The sequence below is a fragment of the Asparagus officinalis genome, chromosome 1 (assembly GCF_001876935.1).
Source record: "Asparagus officinalis chromosome 1, Aspof.V1, whole genome shotgun sequence".
In the NCBI taxonomy this organism is placed as follows: domain Eukaryota; kingdom Viridiplantae; phylum Streptophyta; class Magnoliopsida; order Asparagales; family Asparagaceae; genus Asparagus; species Asparagus officinalis.
Window position 1 is genome coordinate 30,492,880 of NC_033794.1, and position 24,501 is coordinate 30,517,380.

The following is a 24,501-nucleotide window of genomic DNA, read 5'->3' on the forward strand; positions in this document are numbered from 1 at the left end:
AAATAATATAATATAAATAATTAAATCAAAATTAATATAATACTATTATAATATAATATATTAACAATAGAATTTGTTTAATATAATATTATAAAAATAAAATATTATTTTATAACGTATCATGTTATAACTTATTAGATAAGAAAATAATAATATAATATAAATAATTAAATCAAAATTAATATAATACTATTATAATATAATATATTAACAATAGAATTTGTTTAATATAATATTATAAAAATAAAATATTATTTTATAACGTATCATGTTATAACTTATTAGATAAGAAAATAATATTATAATAGAATGTATTGCAATATAGTATATTTTAATATTAATCTAGAAAATAGATTATTATATTATAATTAATATGGTATATATAAGTTTAATATTTGTAAAATATTTAAATTATTTATATTTATTTACATATATTATTTTATTATTTTAAGTATTTACTATAATTAACATGTATTAGTTAGTTAATATATGAGTGTTCCTAAATTATCCCACTTGCTCTTATATTACCGTAACACCTAAAGTGATAATTATCCCACAAGTATTCTAACAAGCCAATAACACTCAAAGTGAAAGTCCCAGTTCTAATATCCTAATGAATAATACTAAAAAATAATGTCCTCAAATTTATGCTCTTTATTCTAAAAATACACCAATGAATAAGCCCCCTAAGTTACAAGAGTTAGACTAAAATTGCTCTTTGTACCCACTTTCGGTTATTCAATTAATGGAGGTACTAAATTAAAATTTATTGAACTTTGGAATATTTTTCAGGTTAAAAATAGCTTTTGTATATCAAATTAAATTTTATTGAACTTGGGAGTACTTTTTTGAAAAAAAGAAAAGTTGGGGTAGATGTTGTTGTTTTTTTTGGTGGGGGGGTTATTTAAGTAAAAGTAGCCCTAATAGCAATAATATGGAGTACATATTTCAGACCAAGCCCTTATTATGAAGGGTAAATATCACAAAACCCCATAACTTTGGATCATTTAACACAAACCTTCTTGAACTTCGTTTTTCCACTAAACTCTCTTAACTTTTTCCACGAACCCACCCCACCCACCCAACTCTAACCTTCCTTCAACCACAATTTCTATTCATGAGTAAATAAAGTTGTAAAATCTGTGTTATGGCTATTGAAATCACAAGAAAGTTTCTTCAGTGAGTGACTTTGGATGACGAAACCATCTTGAGAAACTAATCTAACATTTCATAATTTTCTAATATTACATGTAACGATTAAACATAAAATATACAATATATAAATTTTTGAAAGAGAAAAGACACTATATTGGGAAAATTTTGTTTATTTTTGGGAAGAGGGGTTTTTGGTTTTTTTTTTGTTGTTGTTGGGGGGGTGGGGGAGGGGGTGGGGGGTGTTGGGGGGTGTTGGTAAAGTTATTAGTTATGTGGGCTTAGCGATAAACAAGGTACGTGGAATTTCCTCGCAAATGGGTCAAAGTTTTGGGGGAATTGGTGAAAATAACCCTATTAAAATGCCTAAAATTTCACTTGCTACTACTGTTTCCTCAATTTCTTTCTCCTCCTCCGAACCCGCTAACTCCAAACCCAACTCCTCTTCATCAAAATCCCCCTCTCGATCTCTCGATCCTCCGACGAAAGGGGGGCGACGGCGGAATCTCCCACTCTTATCCCCTGAAATCGTCGCCCTCTACTAAACCCTAGAAACTCTAAGCCCCCATTCTCTACCAATCTAGGGTTTTCCCCGATCTGCTCCTCTCAAAACCCTAATTCTACTGAGAGCTGGAGAAACCCTAGGGATCCTTCTCCCAAATCGCAATGGAGGCTTCCGCTGGCCGCGGCGGTTCCCTTCCCGTTCCCTCCTCCTCCTCTCAGCCTCCAAGAAAGGAATGGCGCGCGGTACCCGAGGTCAACTTTCGAATCTCTCTCTTTACAGACCCTAGATTTCTTTGGCTAAGCTGTGAGTTGATCTTCTGCAGGATCATCATCAGGAGCATTCTAGGCTGGGGCAATCTGATGAGAGAACTATATACGAGGTAGGGCGGAGCTACATTGAGCCCAATGGTTCCATGGACGCCCCTTGAAATTTAAAAAATTATAGGGGTTATTGGGTAAAATGTTTCTAAGTTGAAAGTTTGCAAGATTTGGGTTCACAGGCTTGAGTTTCTTCTCTTAACATTTACAATTGGTTCCAGGTCTATGCTTGTAATGTTGAAATTTTGTTCATATTTTTTCCATTCTATTTGCCTAAAATTTCTTAAAGGATTGGAGCTTTTTGCTTTTTTTCTTGATAATATCTGGGTGTTAAGTTTTTTGAATTTAACATCTCGTTGTAAAATTTCACAAGAGGATAACTATTAACTAGTAGGATAGCATTCATTGTGGGTGTTTGGTTTATTTTCATTTTCAATCATGGAATGATTTTTAAAAGAAACCGAGTGAGGTTTTTCAATCATGGAACTACTTTATTGGAAGAAGTTAATATCTTCTACTGCTGGGTCTGAGTATATGGATGATTGCATGGTGCCTTATATTCGAGATGATATAATTTTTTTCATTCATGAGGAGGATATGATGAAACGACTTTAAGAAATTAAAGAAAGAATAATGTTATTGTAAACTCTATATTCTAATTTGAAATTTGATTTTGAAATTCTTGTTACATAATGATATTTAGGTACTAATCAATCGCGCAAAAAAACATTATTGTCTTTAGTTATTTAACTTTTTTTCCTAGAATCCCTTAACTGAAATTCTTTGTTCGGCCACTATGAATCAATGCTCTGAAAAGATTTTAGGTCACCTGCTGTTTTATAGAAAATTTTTAACAAAAACCTTGGTCACAAGAGATTATTAATGAAAAAGCTAGTTATTTTAGTGAAGTTTGGTTCTTTAGACGTCTGAGTAGCATTTGAGTCTTTGACTGCAGAATTGTAGGTTGGTGATAATAAATGTTACTTTTTCGAAAAACTAGCATCATTCTCTATTTTATTCCTTTCAACTTAATAGTTTCAGTCATAAATTAGTGTTCTTTTTTGAACTTAATAGATGAGGGGTTTTCTTGAGAACCTGGGTATAGATGAAGGAGGTTTCTTGTAAATTGCCTAAATTTTTTTGAACTTTCATTAGTTTAATTTGGGAATTGATGTGTTTTTGTTAAAGGTGCAGGAGGGATCAGGTCGGTTCAGTGCAGACTTCTGTTCAATCACAATAGATGGCAGTGGAGGGTTGAGCGACGAGATACTGCAAAGTAAGCTTCAGGAGATTATGAAACAGAGGGAAGAGTTGCAGCATGTTGAGATTGAGCTTAGGGCGCAGGCCATTGCGAGGGCGGAGATCTTGGAGTTGCAAAACTGTTGCCAGGCACGGATCAAGGAGCACTCAGATGCAGCTTCTCAACTCAAGGTTTTCTGTTATTATAGAACTGTTAAGTTTTGCATGTTTTGTAGAGTGAAAGATTAACGGTGATACTATCTATATCCATATATTGAACTGCTTGATGATTGAATGCAGGCAAGTTTATTAAATTAGCTGGATGTTTAATATTATAACTACATTTATATGAGAATGTTTTTAGGTATTGGTATCTGGTAATTATCTTGAGCAACGTCTGATGTATACTATTGTTAAGTTTCTTTGAGGATTAAAATTACGGACTCTAACGCCTTGTTTGGTATGCGAGAATGGGTGGGAATGGAATGCTCATTCCCACTTCTCATTCATGGGTACTGAACACAACACCTTTTTAGAAGTTGGAATGCCCATTCCCATGTCTCACTCATTCCCACATTATGTGGGAATGAGCATTCCCAATGTGGTATTGAGTGTTCCCAGTGAGATGGTCGGGAATGGGCATTCCCACTTGAGTGGGAATCAAAATTTTGAAATAATGCCTTGATTGCTTACTTGTTATCCCTAGCAAAAATAAAAAAGATTGTCATCCTCACTTCATTCTCTAATTGCGCCCAAATGTGAGAATGGGACTGAACATTCCATTCTCCCACTTAATCCATTCCATTCCTTAGTTCATTCCATTCTCACTTGACTCTATTCCCACATACCGTACGAGGCTCAAGTTCAATGCAAAGCTATGTTTTCATTGCCTGCCATCTTTGTCGTTCTTGATAAGATACACATGCTTCTTTGTCTTCTAGAACTTTGGTTCCTTAATTACTAACTTTGTACATTTAGATACTGGGTCTAAGACTCTAAATTCAGTTTCAGAAATGACTAAGTCTTGTTCGGAGGTGAAAGGAATGGAATTGGGTACTTGAAGTTCAGGGTTCAAGTCTTGGCTATGCCTTGGTTTAAAAAAAAGAAAAAAAAAATCTAGAATGTGACTGACACTTTTGCAATTTTTTGGATGGTTGAAGTGGTATCAAATCTGTTAACCATATGATGCATGTTTTACATTCAATTCTTGAGTAGCTTTTACTTAGATAATGTTCTTTCTTGGTCGTATTTAAGATTAAGGGTTTTACTTCAATGGAAGGAACATGAGTACCTTCAAGTATCTCACTTGTCCATATGTGGATATTGGTAATGTAGTCATTGCTCAAATTCTCTCTTACTGTTACATTTTCCTTTCCACTCCTATAACTTTTCTCAATTTTGTGCGTCATGAAATCTAAACGACCCTACTATTCACCATCATAGCACTTCTCACTGCAATTGATATAGTTTCTTTAATATTTTATTGAACTTAGTATTTGTGGTCGCTGCTTTCTTCATATGTGAATAGTTTTTACTTGTTCTCTTTCCAACACTCAGGATTTTTATCTTTCTCACTTTTATCCATTTTCTTGTTCTTGATTGTGCAGGAGCAACTAAAGGAGAAAGAACGACATATAGAAGAGCTAGAGATGAAGTTGGAAGAGAAGGATAGGGAGCTACGTGCCGTCAAACTCGACAATGAAGCGGTTTGTTTTGGCCTTAAATCTTTTGTAGTTCTAAGTGAATGGGAAGTTTGTTCTGAAGAATTATATATCATATCTTATTTTTTGTTTCATCAGGCTTGGGCTAAAGATGATCTTCTTAGGGAACAGAACAAAGAATTGGCAACCTTCAGGTATGTGGGTATTTTGCTAACAATAATGAAATAGCATGTTTTTCTAATTTCTTTTGTGCTTCCAGTAAATATTATCTGACCTTTGTCTTCTTTTCCTGTGACCTATGGATTGATTCTTGTCATCATATTTGTTTGATTGCAAGCATTTTGACTAATTTTGCTTCCTAATCTTGGTTTATCCTTATGTCCTTCTGATTACTGATTTTCATTTCTAATTTTCTATAGCCACGAGTCTTAGAAAAAACTATTCATGCATTATCAAATTTCCTGTCCGTACAATGGATAAAGGCTTCATTTTTGTAATTATTCTTCAGCTTCTGAGCCTGGTGAAACACAATATTAGTAATGTTTACTTTTCTATCCATACAATGCATGTACATTATGAGCACCCATTCCATAATGATATTATGATCTGTGTTATGGTTATTTAAAGCATGAAATTTCATAACCAGTGAACTCTAGAATCACTTCCAAAACGATGCATGTTAGCCTATTCTGATGGATATATTCTTCTTGATACTCGATGTCCATAGCTAAGTGTTCCTTTATTGATAGGGATATTCCCTTTATGTCCTTGGTTCCTGAATTCTTGTTAAATCTGACTAATTCCTGAGGCTTAACAGAAGTCCTTTATTTTATCAACCTATTGTGATATTTGAAGACTTTTTCCATTTTGACTTACAATAATAGTTATGATGAAGTGCAGCTAGGGGTGCCAAACCGTATCCGTATCCGAGGAAATATCCGTAACCGTATCCGTTAGGATATGAATATGGTTACTCAAATCTATAACCGATAGGATATGGTTACAGATATGGTTTTGTAGTGAAATATTTGTATCCGTATCCGAAAATATCCGAATACATATTGGTCATACTCTTACGATAGTTTCGAGTCTTAGATTATGGATTTGTGATTAATTTTGATGATCAAGTTGTCTAATCTTAGCTTTCCAATCATAATGAACATATTACCGAACTCTTTTTGTATCACATGACTATATTTTTCAGAATACTATCTAGTTTTCTAATATTCTTTTTGTATCCGCATGCATATCCGTTTATATATCCGTATCTATATCCGTAACCATATCCGATTTTGGCTGATATGGATATGAATTTTTCTTACCGACGTATATCTGTATCCATATCCGTATCCGAGATGGGTAAACAGATATGGATATGATAAGTGTCATATCCGAGCCGTATCCGCTTCGTTAACACCCCTAAGTGCAGCCGTGCTAGTGCGTCTCACATATTACTGAAGTTACAACGTAGTTTTATTTTATGATTTTTGAGTCGGGTTTATCTTTTCACTAGACTTAGAATTTAACTTGTTTTTATCATCATCAAGTCTTCAACCATCAAGCATTAGAACTTCATTAGAACTTTGTAAACACTTAAATATTTATCCCTTCTCTTCTCTCTCTCTCTCTATGTATATATATATAATATATATACTATATATATAATATATTTATAATGATTCATTTGTTTTTTTTTTATGTGGTCGGCTCATTTAGTAAAATGAGCTACCAAGAGATAGCATGTGGCGAGCGCAACCTATTTGTCACATCAAAAGGTGTGTAGGTCTCACCAATCTCTCTCTGGTAGCCATTTACTATAACGAGCTGCCGCCTTCATACCTATCAATAATTATATATTGTATATAGGTAGTACATAATATATATATATATATATATTATATATTTATATATATATATATATATATATATATATTATATATATGATAGTGTGCCGCGCTGCTGCGCACACATAGCCACGCAAAGGAAAAGAGTATCCTTGGTATCAAGAACAGATTTGGTCATTGGTAGTGAGATGGTTCATTCTAATCGACTTATGTGAATGATCCCTGCTTGAAAATGGTCCCCTTCTTGAAAATGAGTGGCTTCTTGAAAATGAGTGGATGAGAATGAACCACCTCACTACGAAGGACCAAAATTGGTCCTTGGTACTAAGGATGCACATATTCCTCTCTCTTTGTATATGTGTGTGTATGTATGTGTGTGTATATGTATATGTATAGGAAAATGATAAAATGAGATGGTCAAGTGAGATTCTTATCGTGAGCTAGCGCAATAGGCTACCTGATACGATGATCGACATCGTCCATCCTGTTTTGCACACATAATCTATATGTAGAAAAAATATATCATTTAGAACTTTTTAATATTTATTTTAGCTATGTGCAAGAGGGACGACTGTTAAGCTATCAGAAAAGTCCAATTTTAAACTAGTTTGATTCACATTCTAGTTTGATTCATATTCTAGAAGACACAAAACTATGTGAAAATTTTACCGTATACAGTTGACGATGTTTTGAATAAGATGTCGTCGTTTGACCCTTCATCCACTCGTATCAATTTCAACGGTTTCGAATGAATAGTACTTTTTACATGGCTCGACGGAGGGTCAAACGACGATGAGTTCACCCCAAACTTGGTGTGTTGGGGTTTTAGAATATGTAGATCAAGTTCAATGTAGCGGATCATCCAGAATGTAGCTCAATCATGTGATTTTAGGCCGCGTCCTTAAATGATTATCTAAGGCGTCACCTTAGGAACACTTCTCTCTCTCTCTCTCTCTATATATATATATATATATATAAGTCAACATTGTAAGTTTGGACCCACTGAAATGTAAATGGATAGAGCTTAATCTTACAGAGCTTGATTGAAAATATACGAGTTCAAAAAGATGCTAAGTTAAATATATACCAAGATGCTTCTATTAGTTTTTAGCTATGTATAACATAGTTATGTGTATACCATGCTCTGCTAATTTATTGTGATCAAACCTTCTAATTTGTAATGTGGTTTTATTTGTGCCACATTTTTTTCCGTTGCAGAAGAGAGCGTGATAACTCAGAAGTAGAAAGATCCCAACTTCTGAAACAAATCCATGAGCTTCAAGAGCTTATCCAAGAAAAGGACAGCCAGATTCTTGCAGTGGAGGAGCAGGTGAGTTGCCCATTGCCACCCCTTCAACATGCTTCCCTTTCTCCATTGCTCTGTCCGGTGTGTGCGTAATTAATTTGATGATCCGTTAGCATGCATGTTTGCTTCCTTTTCTTATTATTGCCATGTATACTTGGACATCATCTAATTATACTTTTAATGCTAGCTGTTTTGTTATATTTAATTTAAACTTTTGTTCTAGCTGCTGATGTCATGTCACATCATTAATGGTATTTAACCTGTGCGCTAGCTGTAGATGCTTCGCTGATTTGCTAAGCTGCATGTGCTTTAAATCATGTTGATTGAATGTTTCATCAAAAGCATGTGTGCATATAATTACATATTGTTTTCAGGGTCTCTCTTGCTTGCATTGAAAGGAAACTCACCATCCACTCAAACTAGGCTCACATTAAAAATCTTGGTCGGACTTCATTAACAATCCAATAGTTTGTATTAGAGTAACCTGCATTGCGAGCGACCATCATGCATCCAGAGACTTACTTTTCCATGTTGGCTATGGTACTTATGCAGCTACATTGTGGTGCCTGCCCGTATACAATGTTGAATTTCCCTTCTAAAACAAATTAGTGGGTTAGCTTCTGATCCTATTTGACATGAGTTGTACTGTTACATTTTGCTATTACATTTTCCTTTGATGGTCTGTTAACTGTTTGGTTTCTTTATGGTATCTTATTTTGGGGTTTTCACTTGTATGCCACCAAATATTTGGTATATAAATACCTTTCTGATCTTCATATTCGCCAATCTAATTTTGATGAGATCACAAATTATACCCCCTCATAGTTACTGTCAAGGAATAAAAATGGAATATTCTCTAATTTCCGTTGAGATGATTATGTCTCGTTAAAAAAATTAACTAGTCTACCCATTCCCTGAGAAGTGGAACTCAGGGCATTGAGCCAGTTACTCCTTTTTAATAGGTGGTGGATGTAGAAGCATTGCAATTAAATACTATGGTACTGGTGGATGAGTTGTGAATTTGTAATAATTGGAATTGATGATTATTGAATTTAGTCCTCTACCGAACTAAGTTACTGGCAATCTTTATTGAAATTTGTTGTTATCATCTATTTTCTAATTTTTTTATTTTAATTAGCATTTATGTTATTCCATTACTTTTTTTTTCCTGTTATTTTGATTGGAGTGTTCCACTAAATTCCTTTATGGTCTTATGTTACCTTGTTAAAGTATTTGAATGTATTCACAGTTGAGATGTCATGTCTAATAGTTACCTGTTTTCAGCATAGAGCTGTACAGGAAAGTATTCTTATCAAGGACGAACACTTGAGGAATGCGCAGACTTGGATTGCTCGGGTTCAGGAAATGGATGCTTTGCAATCAACAAAAATGCAAGCTGAACTCCAAGAACGTACTGAACAGTTTAACCAATATTGGATTGGTTTACAACGGCAGGTTGGTTGATTTTTTGGGCACCTTTTTAATTATTTTCTCTTTTAATTGATTGTAAGAATTTAATGCTGCTTTAATAACGAGCATTTAAATCTGTTGGTTCCTCGTATGTATTACACATCAGAGTTAAAACTCTGCAGTGCTGTTTGGTATCTTATTGTTATTGGATGCTCTGATGTTAGTTTGCAGAAGTGGAGCGGCATCATCTGCAAACTATACAGCAGCTTCAACTAGAGCTGGCTGAGGTGAGGGAACGAAATGGAATATGTAAAGAGGATCCAGAAGTTACTCGTCAAAACTCTACAGATTCATCTTCTTATATTCAAACCAAGGGTAACCAAATCAATGCAAATGATGCTGGTGTCTCAAATGGTAACTTGAGCTTCATGTCTAATGGAAATCTTGAGGGTCATCCTTATACTTCATCTTCTGATGCAACATCAAAGGTAGTGTAAATTTTTTTATAGTTTTGAAAATTTTCAATAATATTAGCTGTGGAATGTTGGTTTTTTGGGTCTGATTTTCCAAAAAGAGTTTGTACATATGCTCATTTCTGGCTGCGAAAGATGTGGAAATTAGTTGAGAATACCTTATGTTACTTGATTTAGTTTCTCCAAGGTTAGGCTCTTGATGTTTTGGTTAACTAGTATGGGAATTTAGATCTACAAATATGGGATACAGAATTATTACTGTTAGTTCAGATAGCTTATTATCTAAGGGACTGGGAGGTACAGTTGGAGGAATGGTACAAAATTAAGCAATGTATAGAATTCCGGTCCTTTGGATGTAAGACAGACAGAGGTGGGACTATGAACAGATTTCCCTTGAAAAATGGGATTATAAGCTTTTGTCTGTCATCTTTTCTGAAAATGTTAGTGTTGGTGTATTGGACAAAGGTGCTTGGCTCATCCATTAAGCTGGTGGCTGTATCTATGTCTGTCTTGTAAGTAAACTAGTCTTTGGTGAGTACTCCTTGGTTTGAAGTCTTGTTGATAGGTATTTCAGATTTTATTTAATTACATTTCCAATCAAATTGTTCAGACATCTATTTAACCTGGGATCCCTGCAAGTTCAATGCTACCATTTGCACTATTATGCCCACCTTACCGAGTGGTTTTCACATTACCTTCTAGTAAAGCGCAATATATTTCTATGAGTTGATGCTTGTGGCAGGCAATACTTTAATTTGCCTTGAAGATTATATAGTACTAGGATGCTACCTTAAGGCTTTGTTTGGCAACATGCTAAATAAGGCCAGCCTTTGGTTTATATCTTAACCAGGCCAGGATTGATAGGGTAGGGAATGGACCAATTCTGGCCTGGTTAAGGGACCAAAAAAGAAAGAGGAAAAGTTGGGCCAGTTCTGGCTTAACTTTTCCCGCAACGCTAAATTTGGGCCAGATTTGAACCTAGCTTAGTTTTACTGGGTTGCCAAACAGGCCCCAGGTTAAGCAGATTGTCTTGCCGTGTTTCCATCTGAATGACCTACTTTCAGATGTAATGTATTGATTAGTGAAACTTGAGTAGACTTTACTTTTTGGATTTGTTTCTGTAGTTGCTTTTATTTTTTATTCGTGCAAAAAGATTCTATGGGTTAGTATCTCCTCTCATCGTGCTGCTGTTCTGAAGCAGTATGCATTTTGCCAATCTTATTGCTGATAGTATTGTATAAATTCGTTAGGGATTTGCGAAATCTTTAGGTTTTTTCTTCCTGGAAACCACCTTAAACATAGGTTCATTATACAGACACCACCTTTCATTTTTAATTTATATGTAAACCACCGTTAAAAGTAGGTTTTTGCTCCAATCAATCACTTTCTAGTCAAATTTTCATTAAAAAACCAAAAATAAGTTAAAAAATGCACATTTAAGACGCAATTTGTTTCCTAAGTAGGCCTAAACAATACCAAAGTGAGTAACATGTCATGAACGTGCGTTTTCTAAAGGTATTTTTGGATTTTTAGTGAAAATTTTGACTGGGAGGTAGTTGATTGGAATAAAAACCCACTTTAGAAGTGGTTTATGTATAAATTGAAAAAGAAAGGTGGTTTCTGAATAATGACCCTATCTTTAAGGTGGTTTTGAGGAAAAAACCCAAATCTTTAAGACTTTGATGTTTAACTTTTAAACCGACATTTTTGAGATCTTAAATTCATTTGGTTCATTTGCTTCTAGGCTGAAAATGCTGCTGGCATCGCTGTTGTTCCATCTCCCATAATTGGGATGGGTGCCTTTATTCCTCAAAACCAGATGACTGCACTGCATCCATTTGTTATGCATCCACAGGGTGTTCCTCAATCTGTATCATCAAATTCACAAATTCCTCAGTCTCATGCCGGACATTTTCAGCCTATGACTACAGTTAACCAACATTGGCAGCAGCAGCAGGTAGCACTTGTGTTTAACTTCTAAACCATGATGGCTTTTGATGGAGTAGCAATTATTCTGTGGAGATAAGCCCCCTTTTTGTTCACCTGTAGGCAATGCCAGATGTCCCACGTAATCCAAATCAGAATAGTAATCGATCATCTCAAACAGAGCAGAATCTTTTAAGGAGAAGTAATCCATTCAGAGTACCCAAACACTCATATTGAGCAGCAGCAGAGATCTAGTCCAGCAATCAACGGAATCAACAGAGAAGAGGTGGTAAGCAAAAGTATTATTGTTTGCAACTTATGGAATCAGATAGTTGTGGACTAAACTTGCTTTGCATTTGAACCTTTTGACTTAGGTGCTAGACTCAAATAGTAAGCAGTATCAGGCATCTCAGGAGCCACAACAGGCATCAAATGCTAGTGCAACATTTCATCCGACACTAGTTTTTACCTCACCAGAACACAAAAGTGAGGTTATGGTATGTCCACTTGTTTTACACTTTTACTTGTTTTTATCGATCTTTAAGATTCAATGGTAAGACTAATCTGGTTGTATCGTGTTTAATTCAACCTTTTTTTTCAACTTTCAACCTTGCAGGTGCAGGATCAGATCACAGTCACTGCTATCGATCAACAACAAGAACAATGGTCAGCTTCTATTGCTAACATTTCCGATGTGCCAAGTCAGCAAGCAAATTCCAACGAAACTGCAGAATGCAACGAAAAAGTGGCAACCTTAGATGAGAGATCATCCCCTACAGCACGAACAACAAATCCAATGTTACCCGCAAAGGCAACGGAACCTACTCTTTTAGATGAAAGATCACTTTTAGCTTGCATTGTTCGTACAATTCCAGCTGGAGCTGAAGGTCGAATCAGGATCAGTACCACGGTGAGGCTGTTAAAGTTCACATCAAAACTAAACAAATTAGTATCTTGAGGGGTTAATGACTTTAATGTATCTGTTACATTCAGCTACCAAATAGACTTGCGAAAATGCTTGCACCTCTTCACTGGCATGATTACAAGAAATGTTACGGCAAGCTTGATGATTTTGTGGCTCACCACCCTGAAGTAGGTTTTTCATGTTCCTGCATAAGCTTTCTATTGATGTAAATATTGCTTACGTGACTATCCACTGACTATGCAAGACCAGTTATTTGTTATTGAAGGGGACTACATACACCTGCGTGAAGGCGCTCAAGAAATCATATCAGCAACTACAGCTTTTGCGAAAGTCGCTGCTGCTGCATCATCTGCTCCTTATTCGCTGTTGTTTCCCTCTGTTGCTCTGACTCCTGTTGCACAGAGCAGTCGACAGAAAACTGGGGATTCATCTGACAAACATTCACAGATTTCAAAACGTACTCAGCAGTCAAATGGTGTGGGCTTTAATGTAGCTAAAGGGCTATCTGATATGAATGTATCGGTTAAGTCTAAAAATCTGCAGGAAGTTAATGGCTTGTCTTCGGAAACTAGAATACACAGTGCTGCTGGAAATGGAACGAACAAGGGATTGAGTAGAGGGAAACAACAAGCTAGGTACTAATCTTCTCCCTCATACTGGCATTATGACTACTTGGGTGTGGACAAACTTTTTCACCTTAGTAGTATCTGAAAGTTTTTGTATTCCTTTACCAGGTCTGCAGGAGCGGGTATTATTTCAAGAAGATAGTAAGTACTTGATTTGTTCATAGTACTTAAGGTCAACTTGAATTATTTTGTATGGTTTGTAGGTTTGCTAATTCCGGCCTTGAGAGAATTGTTTTTACTAATGGAAAAAGCATGTAGGATTTTTGTCATTTAAACCCGCAAAACCTTTGTTAAGTCTGTATTGGACCCCCAAATATTCATCAATTCTAAAGTATACTCGTAAATATATTAAGATGTTATTAATAAGACCACAAATTGATTTAGTTTGTTTTAAATAAGACCCCTATTACGAACTACTATGAAGATTTGTGATTCTAATTTAGAAATATGAAGTTTCAAGGGTCTAATAATAGAATTAACAAAGGTTTTGGGGTAATAGGACAAGTACCAATATAGCACATAACTTGGACAATAATTTGAAGAAAGTATTATGTGCTGGATTTATGTATACTCAATCTGCATTTGTTATATAAATGTTATATGCATGGGGATACTTTGATTTACTTATATATGTCTTTTTTTAATTCAAAATGTCAAACAATCAAAATTTTGTGTCTACAATATCTATTTCATTGAATAACTATTCCTTTTCTAACAATTGAGATGGTGGCTGATGGTGTTTTCTTTGTTTGTGTTTACTAAAATGACAGGATTTGGATGGTGTTGGCGGACATTCACAAGGTGGAAGGGAATGAAATATATTTCACTTCTAATTTCCTTGTGTTATTTTTTGGTCTTTTTTGAGGTGGGCGGAAAAATTGTTGTTGATGCTGGTGACTGTTTCTATTTGAAGTCATTCTATTGGATCTTCTTATAAATTTCATTGTGGAGGTTTTATTTGCAATTGACAAGGAGAAGTGAGACGGAATTGGTATCATGATATTTCTGGAAGGGGTATTAATCAATTAGTTCATCTTAAAATTATTTACCTCTATTAGGTTCTATTTGCTTGCTGAAATTTGGTTATGATGCCTGTGATTATTGGTAGCAGGCGTTGGTTCAGTGTTTATTCGGTAATTGTATTTTTGTTTATATCAGTGGCCGCTTTAGTAGGAAGAAAAGTCTCCATGAATGGTGGTCTCTACGTTTTCAGTAATGTTTCATCCGGTAGTCTCATGGAGTTTTGTCAACTTCCTATGGATTAGCAGTTTTTAAGTTTTATATTGTTTTACTTCAGTTCTTTCTCAATCTATACAAGTTTCCTCCATTTTGTAATCCTAAATTATCAAAAGATTCCGTGAGAAAGTTTGAGCGAGTTCTTATCTTGGTGTGGAAATATTTGTCGGGTTCTTATAAACTCATAATTGTTGCGACTTTCTGCGACGAGCAGTATGCAATTTGTAGTCCCGTTAGCGTCTTACTGCTCAAATGACTACAAGTGAATTTTTTTTTTAGATTTTTACTCATTATAATTAAGAATAAGTTTGTTAGTTTTTTTAGCATGTGTAACTCCCTGAATTCGGGGGTTTTGCACGTAACTCCCATGAACTTTTTTCGCATAAAACTTCCCGAGTTTGGTTTGTCTCACAGAACTTCCCTAAAAATTTGATGCTTTTCTCACTGGATTCTTACTTGTATAATTTATAAATAACTAAAATATTACTAAGAAAAAATAACTTGATGGGAGCTACAAATGAATAAATTGAGAGTTGTCCTTTTAAGAACGTTCTAGTTACTCCCAAATTACAGATGATAAGGGTCCAGTGAGAAAAAGTTGTGTTAAAAGAGGAGTTTTGTGAGAGTTTTATGGGATAAAAACTTTTCAGAGGGCTACATGCAAAATCCGCCAGAGGTCAGGGGCGTTTGTGAAATAAGCACTTTTACGTGTCTACCATCTTTATCCGTTTTTAATGAGAGAAGAAAAGGGGAAACGGACGACGGTACGCATGAAATCCCAAACCTTATCGGAAATCTCCTCTCCCACTCTTTCTCCCTTCTTCCCCGTCGCACACACGAATGAAACCATAAGGGAAACAAAAACAAAAACCAAAAAGGTGTTGAATTTTTTTTTTTCAAAAAAAAAATTTCTGCAGTCTTATCTCACCCTCCCTCTTTCCCACCCTCCCGTCCCGTCGCCGCCCCTCCTCATTCAAAACAATCACTCGCCTCCTCAACCCTCCACCGCCGCTCCGCATCGCCACCCCGGCCGCCTCCGGGCCGCCGCCGCTATCACCCTCTCGACCCCGACCGCCGCCGCCAGCAGCCAATCCGACAGCCCTCGCGGCCTCGGACGGACGAAGGAAGGGTCGTCCGCACTACTTCAAAGCAACACGCGGCTTCCAGTCGCGGCTGCAACGATCTACGGGCGAGTCGACCCGACTGCGTTCACAAGGTCCACGCTCGAATCACGTCCTCGGCCACCTCAAACCGCGGAAAGACCCTGGAGATGCTCAAGGACAGGGGCCCCTGCGCCGGCGTCTCCGTCTGCGACGCCTGGGTCGGCCAGGCAGCCCTCGTCCATCCCGGCTCGCCCCTCGAGGGCGGTTCGGGTCTCACCCGCCAGCGACATCTCGTCCGCGATGGTCCGGGCGGAGGAAGGCAAAGCGGCGAGGCCTCTCGGCTGCCTCCCCCCGCCGGGGCCGCGATGTCCGATGTTTCGTAAGTTGAAGGATTCTGGATGAGGCCTGGACGGGAGGTACAACACTCGGGTGTGGCCTTGCACGTGCGATACATTACCAGCTCACCGCAGACGCAAGCGGCAGGGGGATAGGATCGCGCACCAGGTGAGCTGGCGTCGCTGGGCGAGGAGAAGGCTGCCTGCTTCAGCTTTCCGGGCAGCCGAGGACAGTACTACGTGTATGACGACGGCTGTTGAAGAAATGGTCGAGCTCTATCCGGGCCCGACGAAGGCACGAAGGGCTTACCTGCACGCGGAGAAGGATGTGGAGAGGGCGCTGAAGAAGGCTGGGTGGGCGGTGAGGAAGAGGGGTTTTATTGGTACTCAGTTCTACTTCGCTAATTTGATCGAGGCCGTGCCGGTGGGATCACCTAATTAGGAGTGAGTCAGAGGTGGTATGTGCGCGTGCACGTGTTCTTTATTTTTAAAGGTTTCATTCAAGCCAGAGCCTAGAGCAACTCCAATCAACTACAAATTCACAGCAAGGTATTAAGAAGCATTTGGATCTCAAATTCTCGATTTGGGGTTTTGATAGTGGCTAGCATTGTTTTATATTCTTGCAGAGTTACGAGCAGCCAGCATCCGGGGGTGTTAGAAAGAGTGAGCACTGAGCAGGGTTTGAGAAAGAATAGGGTCTAAGGGGGTAGAAACAGGAAATTACACTTCACCCAACACCTCCTATAAATTTTCCTATTACAGAGGGGGGCGGGGGGTCATGGACACTTTGGATCTTATTTGCTCTGTTCCTGCATGATCGAATGGTGAATCCAATTTGTTCGATTTGTATGTCTAGTTTTTTGTTGGTTTTTATGAGTTTGTCCTTAAATCATGCTTGTGCTTCTATGTTAGAGAATCTGATCTATTAAACAATCTAAGACTGTTACATTAAGACTGCTCCGCATCTGTTAGATTCTGTATCTCAACATCTAGATTTTGTATCCCAACTTATTTGATTGTAATTCTTCTTATATAAGCTAGTGGATTATGAATATTATGATTAGATCCAGATTATTTTACGAGGTATCAGAGCCAAACTACTGAGCTGGAGAATCTCTCTTCTTCTAGAACCACAGATTCATGCGGAGAGGTTTTGCAAGCTCTTCCCCTCGGTGGCCCGATGAACTACATGTCTCATTGTCGTTGCTTTCGTTTGTCAACCAACTTACATTGCTGTCATCTCATTCATTTTGCCACTTCGCTCGTCGTTCAGTTCGAGTTGTCATTTTCTGTCATCAGATCTCGTTGTCCTTGGCTTCAGATCTTGCTTTTGGAGCACTGAGTCTATTTGATCAGAATTCGAGACCCAACTGCTAGTTGTCTTCTTCGTCGGATCAAATCTCATCTTCTCTGTTAGATATCGTCGTCTTTATCTAGACCCAGCCTTATCATCGCCCATTGTCATCAGCATTGGCATCCTTGTTTATCTCTGACAGGTCTTGTTGGTTGCATCTTATTTAACAAAGTTCATCATTATCAAAGACTCGATCATCAACGATCTTGTTGCCTACAAGTAGATACTTTTTGCAGCCAATCTTGAGATTTCCTAAACCTCTAAGTGGTTATGGGTCGCCATTCCAAATTTCCAAAGAATTGTCTCTCTTGACAAATTCGCAAGTCGTCTTGCTGCAATTCAGAAGGAAACATCGCCCCAAATTTCACAAACCCCGATGAATCTTGTACAACTTCATTGAACATGAACGTGTGATTTGACTCGTATTTATGCACTTGTTCATGTAGTCTTGCTGATTGCTTCGTCCTGCGTACACTCGTATGGACTTTCTCTTCTTGCATGCTTCTCGCCAAATTTCATTTTCTTACACATATTCACGTGGACATTCTATTTTTTCATGTAGTCATTTCTCACATGCAATCTTGTTGATAGGGATGAGTCCAAGATCGTCCGGCCGCAGGGGCACAGTGTCAGGAATAAGGAAATAAAGTCAAGCATGCTATCAATTAAAATATGTTCGTTCATTTTATTAAACTAGTTGATCATCAACTCAATAAAGTCAAGCATGCTATCAATTAAAATATGTTCATTCATTTTATTAAACTAGTTGAAATGCATGTGCGATGCACGTGATTGAATATCATGACTATTTAATTTGATAAAAATACAATAAAAATAAAAAAAAAAGTTTTTTGTGGGATTGATCATCAACTTAATAATCTCTCTCTAATAAATATTGTCATTGTCTCCTTCAACTCAGACTGTGGTTACGTGATCTACTATTTCTAAGTTATAAACACATTGATCTAATACAACATCTATGTTTATTAATATCTTGAAGTCTTCAAAAGATGAGTGATCATTCAATTTACAAAGGAATTTTGCATATGTATTTACTTGCAATATGTCTATTAAACTTTTAGTTGTGGTTTGACTTATATTCACATTAATTTTTAGTTGTGATTTCACTATATTTATATTATCTAATATTCTCATTCAATTTTATAACTCATTCTCCACATCATAGAAGTAAAACTGAAAGTATGAAGAGTTATTTTCTTGCGAAATTAGAATAGGAAAATTATGATATATTCCACCATGTGTTCTAAATATAATTTTTTTTCTTTGATGCAAGGTCCTTATCAAATCTTACCCCAAACGATGTGAATGATAAATGTTATTATAACTCACTTGCGTAGAGCAATTGTATTGTACATAAGATATATAACTCATTTGGATTATTCACATTTGTTAAGTGGATTTTGTTGTTATCAAAACAAAATGTTCTCGCTCAAACTTTTTGGCTCTATAAAATACACAAGAATTTAGAGTTCATAGCTTATATATCATAAAGAATATACTGGTTCATGAATTTTTTTCTCCAATAACGATATTATACAACGATATTACTATTTAGTATTAAATCAAATTTAATATATAAGATTATATGATCCTTTTAACGATATTATTACAACGATATTATTATTTAGTATTAAATCAATTTTATTATATAAGATTATATGATTTTTTTTAATAAATTATAAAATATATATATGAAAACCTCATTGCTTATGGTCAGTATTTGTGCTAACTTTACATTATATTTGCTATTGGTAGTATTGTTGGCAATACCATTACCTTTTTTTTTATCTTATTATTCATGTTTTATTATGTAAGTTCTCATACACTAATCACTCAATTGGCTATATTTAGTTTTTATAATATCAGAGATTAAGTGCTAACATGATTTTTTTAAAAATTATATACACATAGTAGCAATAGTATATACTTCAGTTCAACTCAAACATTAGCTTAGAGCCATTTAGAGTGAGACATTTTCTACGCTAGAATGGTGATATAATAATTACACAATCCAAAAGTCAAAGAATATTTTTTTACAAAGGAAAAATAATTTAATATGCAAATTAACAATTAATTTATAAAATATACATGGACAGTACAGATAGCTATAGAAATTATGGTGTATATCTTCATGAAAATTCCACAATAAGTGACCAACTACAATCATTCTAATTTAATGATAAATAATTATTCTTTTAGTTATTAATTTGATATGTACAACTATGGAATAAATCTCAAGCAAAAAATAGGAATTAAGATTGTATTATCCAGTAGGTAAATAAAAAATTACTATTAGAACTTAAATTTAAAAATAATAATTTAAATTATTAAGCACCAAATATTAGTTCATGTAAGAAAGTAAAGTAATTACGGTCTATATACCTATATAGTTTATCATTCAAACGTATTAAAATTATGATTACTACAGTCAAAATTATATGGTGGGTTCAGATAAAGCATAATTTTTAAAAAATAGTACATTAAAGTCAAAATCATTTTAACCACTATATAGATCGTTTGAAAATTTTTGCATATAGAAACTATACTGCCTAGGAATAGTGATGTGCATACATAACTATGACCTAATCCATCTTAAGAATGACTTACTCTTTAGCATCATCATTAATTGACGTGTCTATGCATTACATTGAAAGCATAATGAAAATTTAGAAAACTATAAAGAAACACCCTTAAAAGTTTTAAAAATTATAAAAAACACCCTAAAATTTTATAATTTTTAAATACACAAACCTATTAAACATTACATTGAAATCAAGGAATTACAAAAAATCATTGAAAAATTTCATACTTTTTGTAATGAACTAAACTTTAAGGGTGTTTTCTTTGTAAATTTCAAATTTAATAGATTTTCAATTAGTTATGTTCTTTTTAAAAGAATTATGGGAAATATTGATCATAAAAAGTTTTTCCTAAACCTATACTTTCAAAGGGAGTATGATATTTTTTATAAAATTTTAATTTTCTAGGGGTTATTAGTAATTTTGTATATTTATTTTATTGTCCATAGGTTAGAAATGTCTCATGGCCTTTTTTTTGTAAATTATTAAATATCAAATATTAGTTCATGTAAAAAAGTAAAGTAATTACGCTCTATATACCTATATAGTTTATCATTCAAACATATTAAAATTATGATGATCATAGTCAAAATTATATGGTGGGTTTACATTAAACGTAATTTATAAAAAATAGTACATTAAAGTCAAAATCATTTTAACCACTATATAGATCGTTTGAAAATTTTTGCATATAGAAACTATACTGCCTAGGAATAGTGATGTGCATACATAACTATGACCTAATCCATCTTAAGAACGACTTACTCTTTAACATCATCATTAATTGACGTGTCTATGCATTACACTGAAAACATAATGAAAATTTAGAAAACTATAAAGAAACGCCTTTAAAAGTTTTAAAAATTGTAAAAAACACCCTAAATTTTTATAATTTATAAATACACAAAACTATTAAACATTACATTAAAATCAAGGAATTATAAAAAATCATTGAAAAATTTCATACTTTGGAGGTGTAATTTGCAATGAACTAAAATTTAAGGGTATTTTTTGTAAATTTTAAATTTAATAGATTTTTAATTAGTTATGTCCTTTTTAAAAATTCTATGGAAAATATTGACCATGAAAAGTTTTTCCTAAACCTATACTTTTAAAAGGAGTATGATATTTTTTGTAATTTTTTAATTTTCTAGGGGTTATTAGTAATTTTGTATATTTATTTTAGTGTCAATAGGTTAGAAATTTCTCATGGTATTTTTTTTGTAAATTATGAATTTTAGGGGTTTTTTGTAATTTTTTAAACTTATAGGCCTTTTTTACATATTGTAAATTATTTATGAACTATTTATAATTCTTATGTTTTCAATTTACCAATGAGTTTTAAATTTTGAGGGTGTTTTTTTGTAAAATTTAAATTTTGAATGTTTGTTTGTAATTCTTGAAGCTTTAAGGATATTTAATATAAATTATAAATTATGTAGGGGATATTTATAATTCCTATATTTTTAATGTACTGTAAGGTTGAAAATGATCAGGATTTCTATAAATTTTACAATTTTGAACGTATTATTTTACAATTTATAAAAAGTTTAGAGTGCTTATTGTAAATTTTATAAATCTTTGGGGGGTGTTTGTGTTATTTGTAGGTTTTAATGTGTTTATAGGTTTGAAATACTCAAGGTATTTTTTTATAAATTTTGAATTTTTAAGAGTGTTTTTTTTTAATTTTTGAAACTTACAAAATATTTTCTGCAAAGTCAAAAAACTTTCAGTTTCTAGCTAACATATGTTTTTCAGATTTCTCACTGAATTGAAACAAGTAAATTTTATAATTTTTAAGATGTTTTAATAAAATTTTGAATTTGTAGGGTTGTTTTTACAATTTAAATTTTTTTGTAGGATATTTATTACAGAGTCCAAAAACTTTCAGATGCTGGCTAACATATATTTTTTAGAGTTCATTGTGAACTGAAATAAGTAAATCATTTGAATTATATCAAATGTATCTCCTTTATCCAATAACATGTTAAATCTCATTAAGAAAATGATAAATTATTTAATTACCAATGCAAAGAAGATATGATAATTAGAATAGATTAGGATAACAATGTAATATTTAAAAAAAATTAAGGGTAATATTGACGATAGAAAGAATTTTTCGAACTCGTACTTTTAAAGAGAATATGATTTAAAAAGATTGACCGCTGTAAATTTCATGATACAAATGCTCTTGTATAACTCAATTCAACTATCCTAACAATTAGGAAAACTCAATTCTAAAGCTAATTAGGTAAGAAAACTAATTGAAAAGCTAATTAAGTTATGTAAATTTGACTACACGGCTGTTAATGAATCTCAATTTGATGGTAATGGTGATGGTGGTGGGTGGGTNTCAAATTTTTTTTATTAGATTTTAATTTAGGGTGTTATTCGTTTCAGGTTATAATTTGGATTTAAAGTTAATGTGTTATTGGTTAGTGATTCAGATTTGAATTTAAGGTGTTATTGGTTTAGGACTAGGATTTGGATTTGAATTTAATGTGTTATTGATTTAGGACTAGGATTTGGATTTGAATTTAATGTGTTATTGGTTTGTCTAGGATTGTTATTAGGACTAGGATTTCAAAATCCACATTTCATTCAAACTCTATAGTTTTTAATGATAAAATATTAAGAGAAAGTCCAAGTTAAAATTGATCGATTGTGATGTTACCATGTGGATTTCCTCTCTCTCCTCTTCTCTTTACTTATTTAAATATTTAATATATTTAATTATATAATAGTCCATATTTCTAAAGTTATTATATATTAACATTGAATGTATTTATTTTAAAATATTTTAATCAACTTGTATAAATTTATCTAATTCATTTAAAATGAAATATATTTAATTTTATTTAATCACTTAATATATTTAATATTTAATATTAACTTAGATATGTTTATTATTTAACATTTCTTAAATATATATATATTTTAATTATTTAATGCTATATTGTATACATTTTGTTTGAGCTGTTTACATGGATTGCAAGATGTAATTAGCTTTGTTGTTGTCATCTGTTAATGAAAATAAGGGTGGTTTTTTAAATTTAATATTTATTTTTTATTAATGATTATTATTCAACATAATATTTTTATTTGAAACTCCTAATGCAAATAATCCACGAATCTAAAATTTAGTCTGTGAATCCAAAGAAAAATTTCAAGAATCCAAACCAAAAGTGAGACAGCGCGGAAGTGATAACCTCGGAATCCACCAAGGGTGTTCTCTGAATCCACAAAGAACGATCTTCGAAGAATCCACCAAGGGTGTTCTCTGAATCCACAAAGAACGATCTTCGAATCCACGAAGAACTTCGAATCCACGAAGCTGAATCCACAAAGAACGATCTTCGAATCCACGAAGAACTTCGAATCCACGAAGAAAATATTGAAAAAAAGAGAAATTTTATTGATGAAAAGTTATTCTCCTTTGGGGTTACATGACTCTTCTTAAATAGATAAAATAAATAAGACTCCTACTAAAACTAGAATTACAAAAATAGAAAGTATCAAGTTCTATCCTAAAAAAGATTCCCTATAATAGAGGAAACAAATCATGAATCAAAATTGATTTTGTTTCCTAATCTGATTTGACTCTAAAATTGAATTTATTTCTTAATCTAAAAGACTCCAACTTTATTACTAAAAATAAACTAAAGGCTGATTATTTTCGGATTTCAGTCAAATCTAGGTATAACTGATGAGATTGTAAAAATCTGACAATCTGGTTGGCTCCGTCTCATCGAGATAGGCGATTTACATATATAATATATCAGAATCCGCCTTCCGGATTGAAAGATATGATTGTTTTTTTATGGAAATATAAATCTGTATTTATCTCGTGAATGTCCGAATCATCCATTAAATTTTTTGTTAAGCGTCCTACATCAGTCTCCCCTTGTTGAAAGAAGCTCGACCCCGAGCTTATATTTGGTAGAATAGTAGCTTCATTGATAGATAATTTTCTTCTCTTACAACGATCAGCATCTGCCTTGTACTTATCATTGATTTTCTTCATTTGTTGTTTTGCCTCTTCAGGTAGGACTTCTTTTGTATCAAATTTGTGTATGAATCTTTCCCATGACATGTGTATGTAATTGGCAACATGTGGCTCTGTAGTTGGCATAAAAAACTCTTCTAAATATATTCCATGTTGCTTCCTATATTCTAGTATCGGCGGTATCATCTCATTGTTGTTGAAATTATTGATGATCATTGCTTCCAAAAAAGAATTTTCTCCCTCATACTCTATACATAAGTCTTTCATCTTCTTTGCCTCGAGCTCTCCACCAAGCAATTCACACATACCATCAATTGCCTCACTCTCTATTTTATCATTCTCCTCTACCGGGACAACATCAATATGTGCAATATCACTCTCAACCACTTTAAGAATATCATGCATATCATACATCTTCACTATCATATCACCATCATGCATCTCATGCATATCGAGTGTTTGCATCTTAGGAGGAATTTCGGT

At 34.1% G+C, this 24,501-nt stretch overlaps 1 protein-coding gene across 1 annotated transcript; it reads left to right on the forward strand.

Moving 5' to 3' along the window:
- LOC109822297 lies at nt 1,538–14,428 on the forward strand. The gene is given in 17 exon segments (XM_020388481.1): nt 1,538–1,908; nt 1,980–2,036; nt 3,169–3,405; nt 4,821–4,919; nt 5,013–5,068; nt 7,937–8,048; nt 9,309–9,479; nt 9,659–9,922; nt 11,652–11,864; nt 11,957–12,028; nt 12,030–12,122; nt 12,208–12,330; nt 12,450–12,743; nt 12,827–12,925; nt 13,008–13,393; nt 13,493–13,525; nt 14,155–14,428. Coding segments are annotated over 17 exon segments (2,400 nt in total). The 5' UTR covers nt 1,538–1,818; the 3' UTR covers nt 14,156–14,428.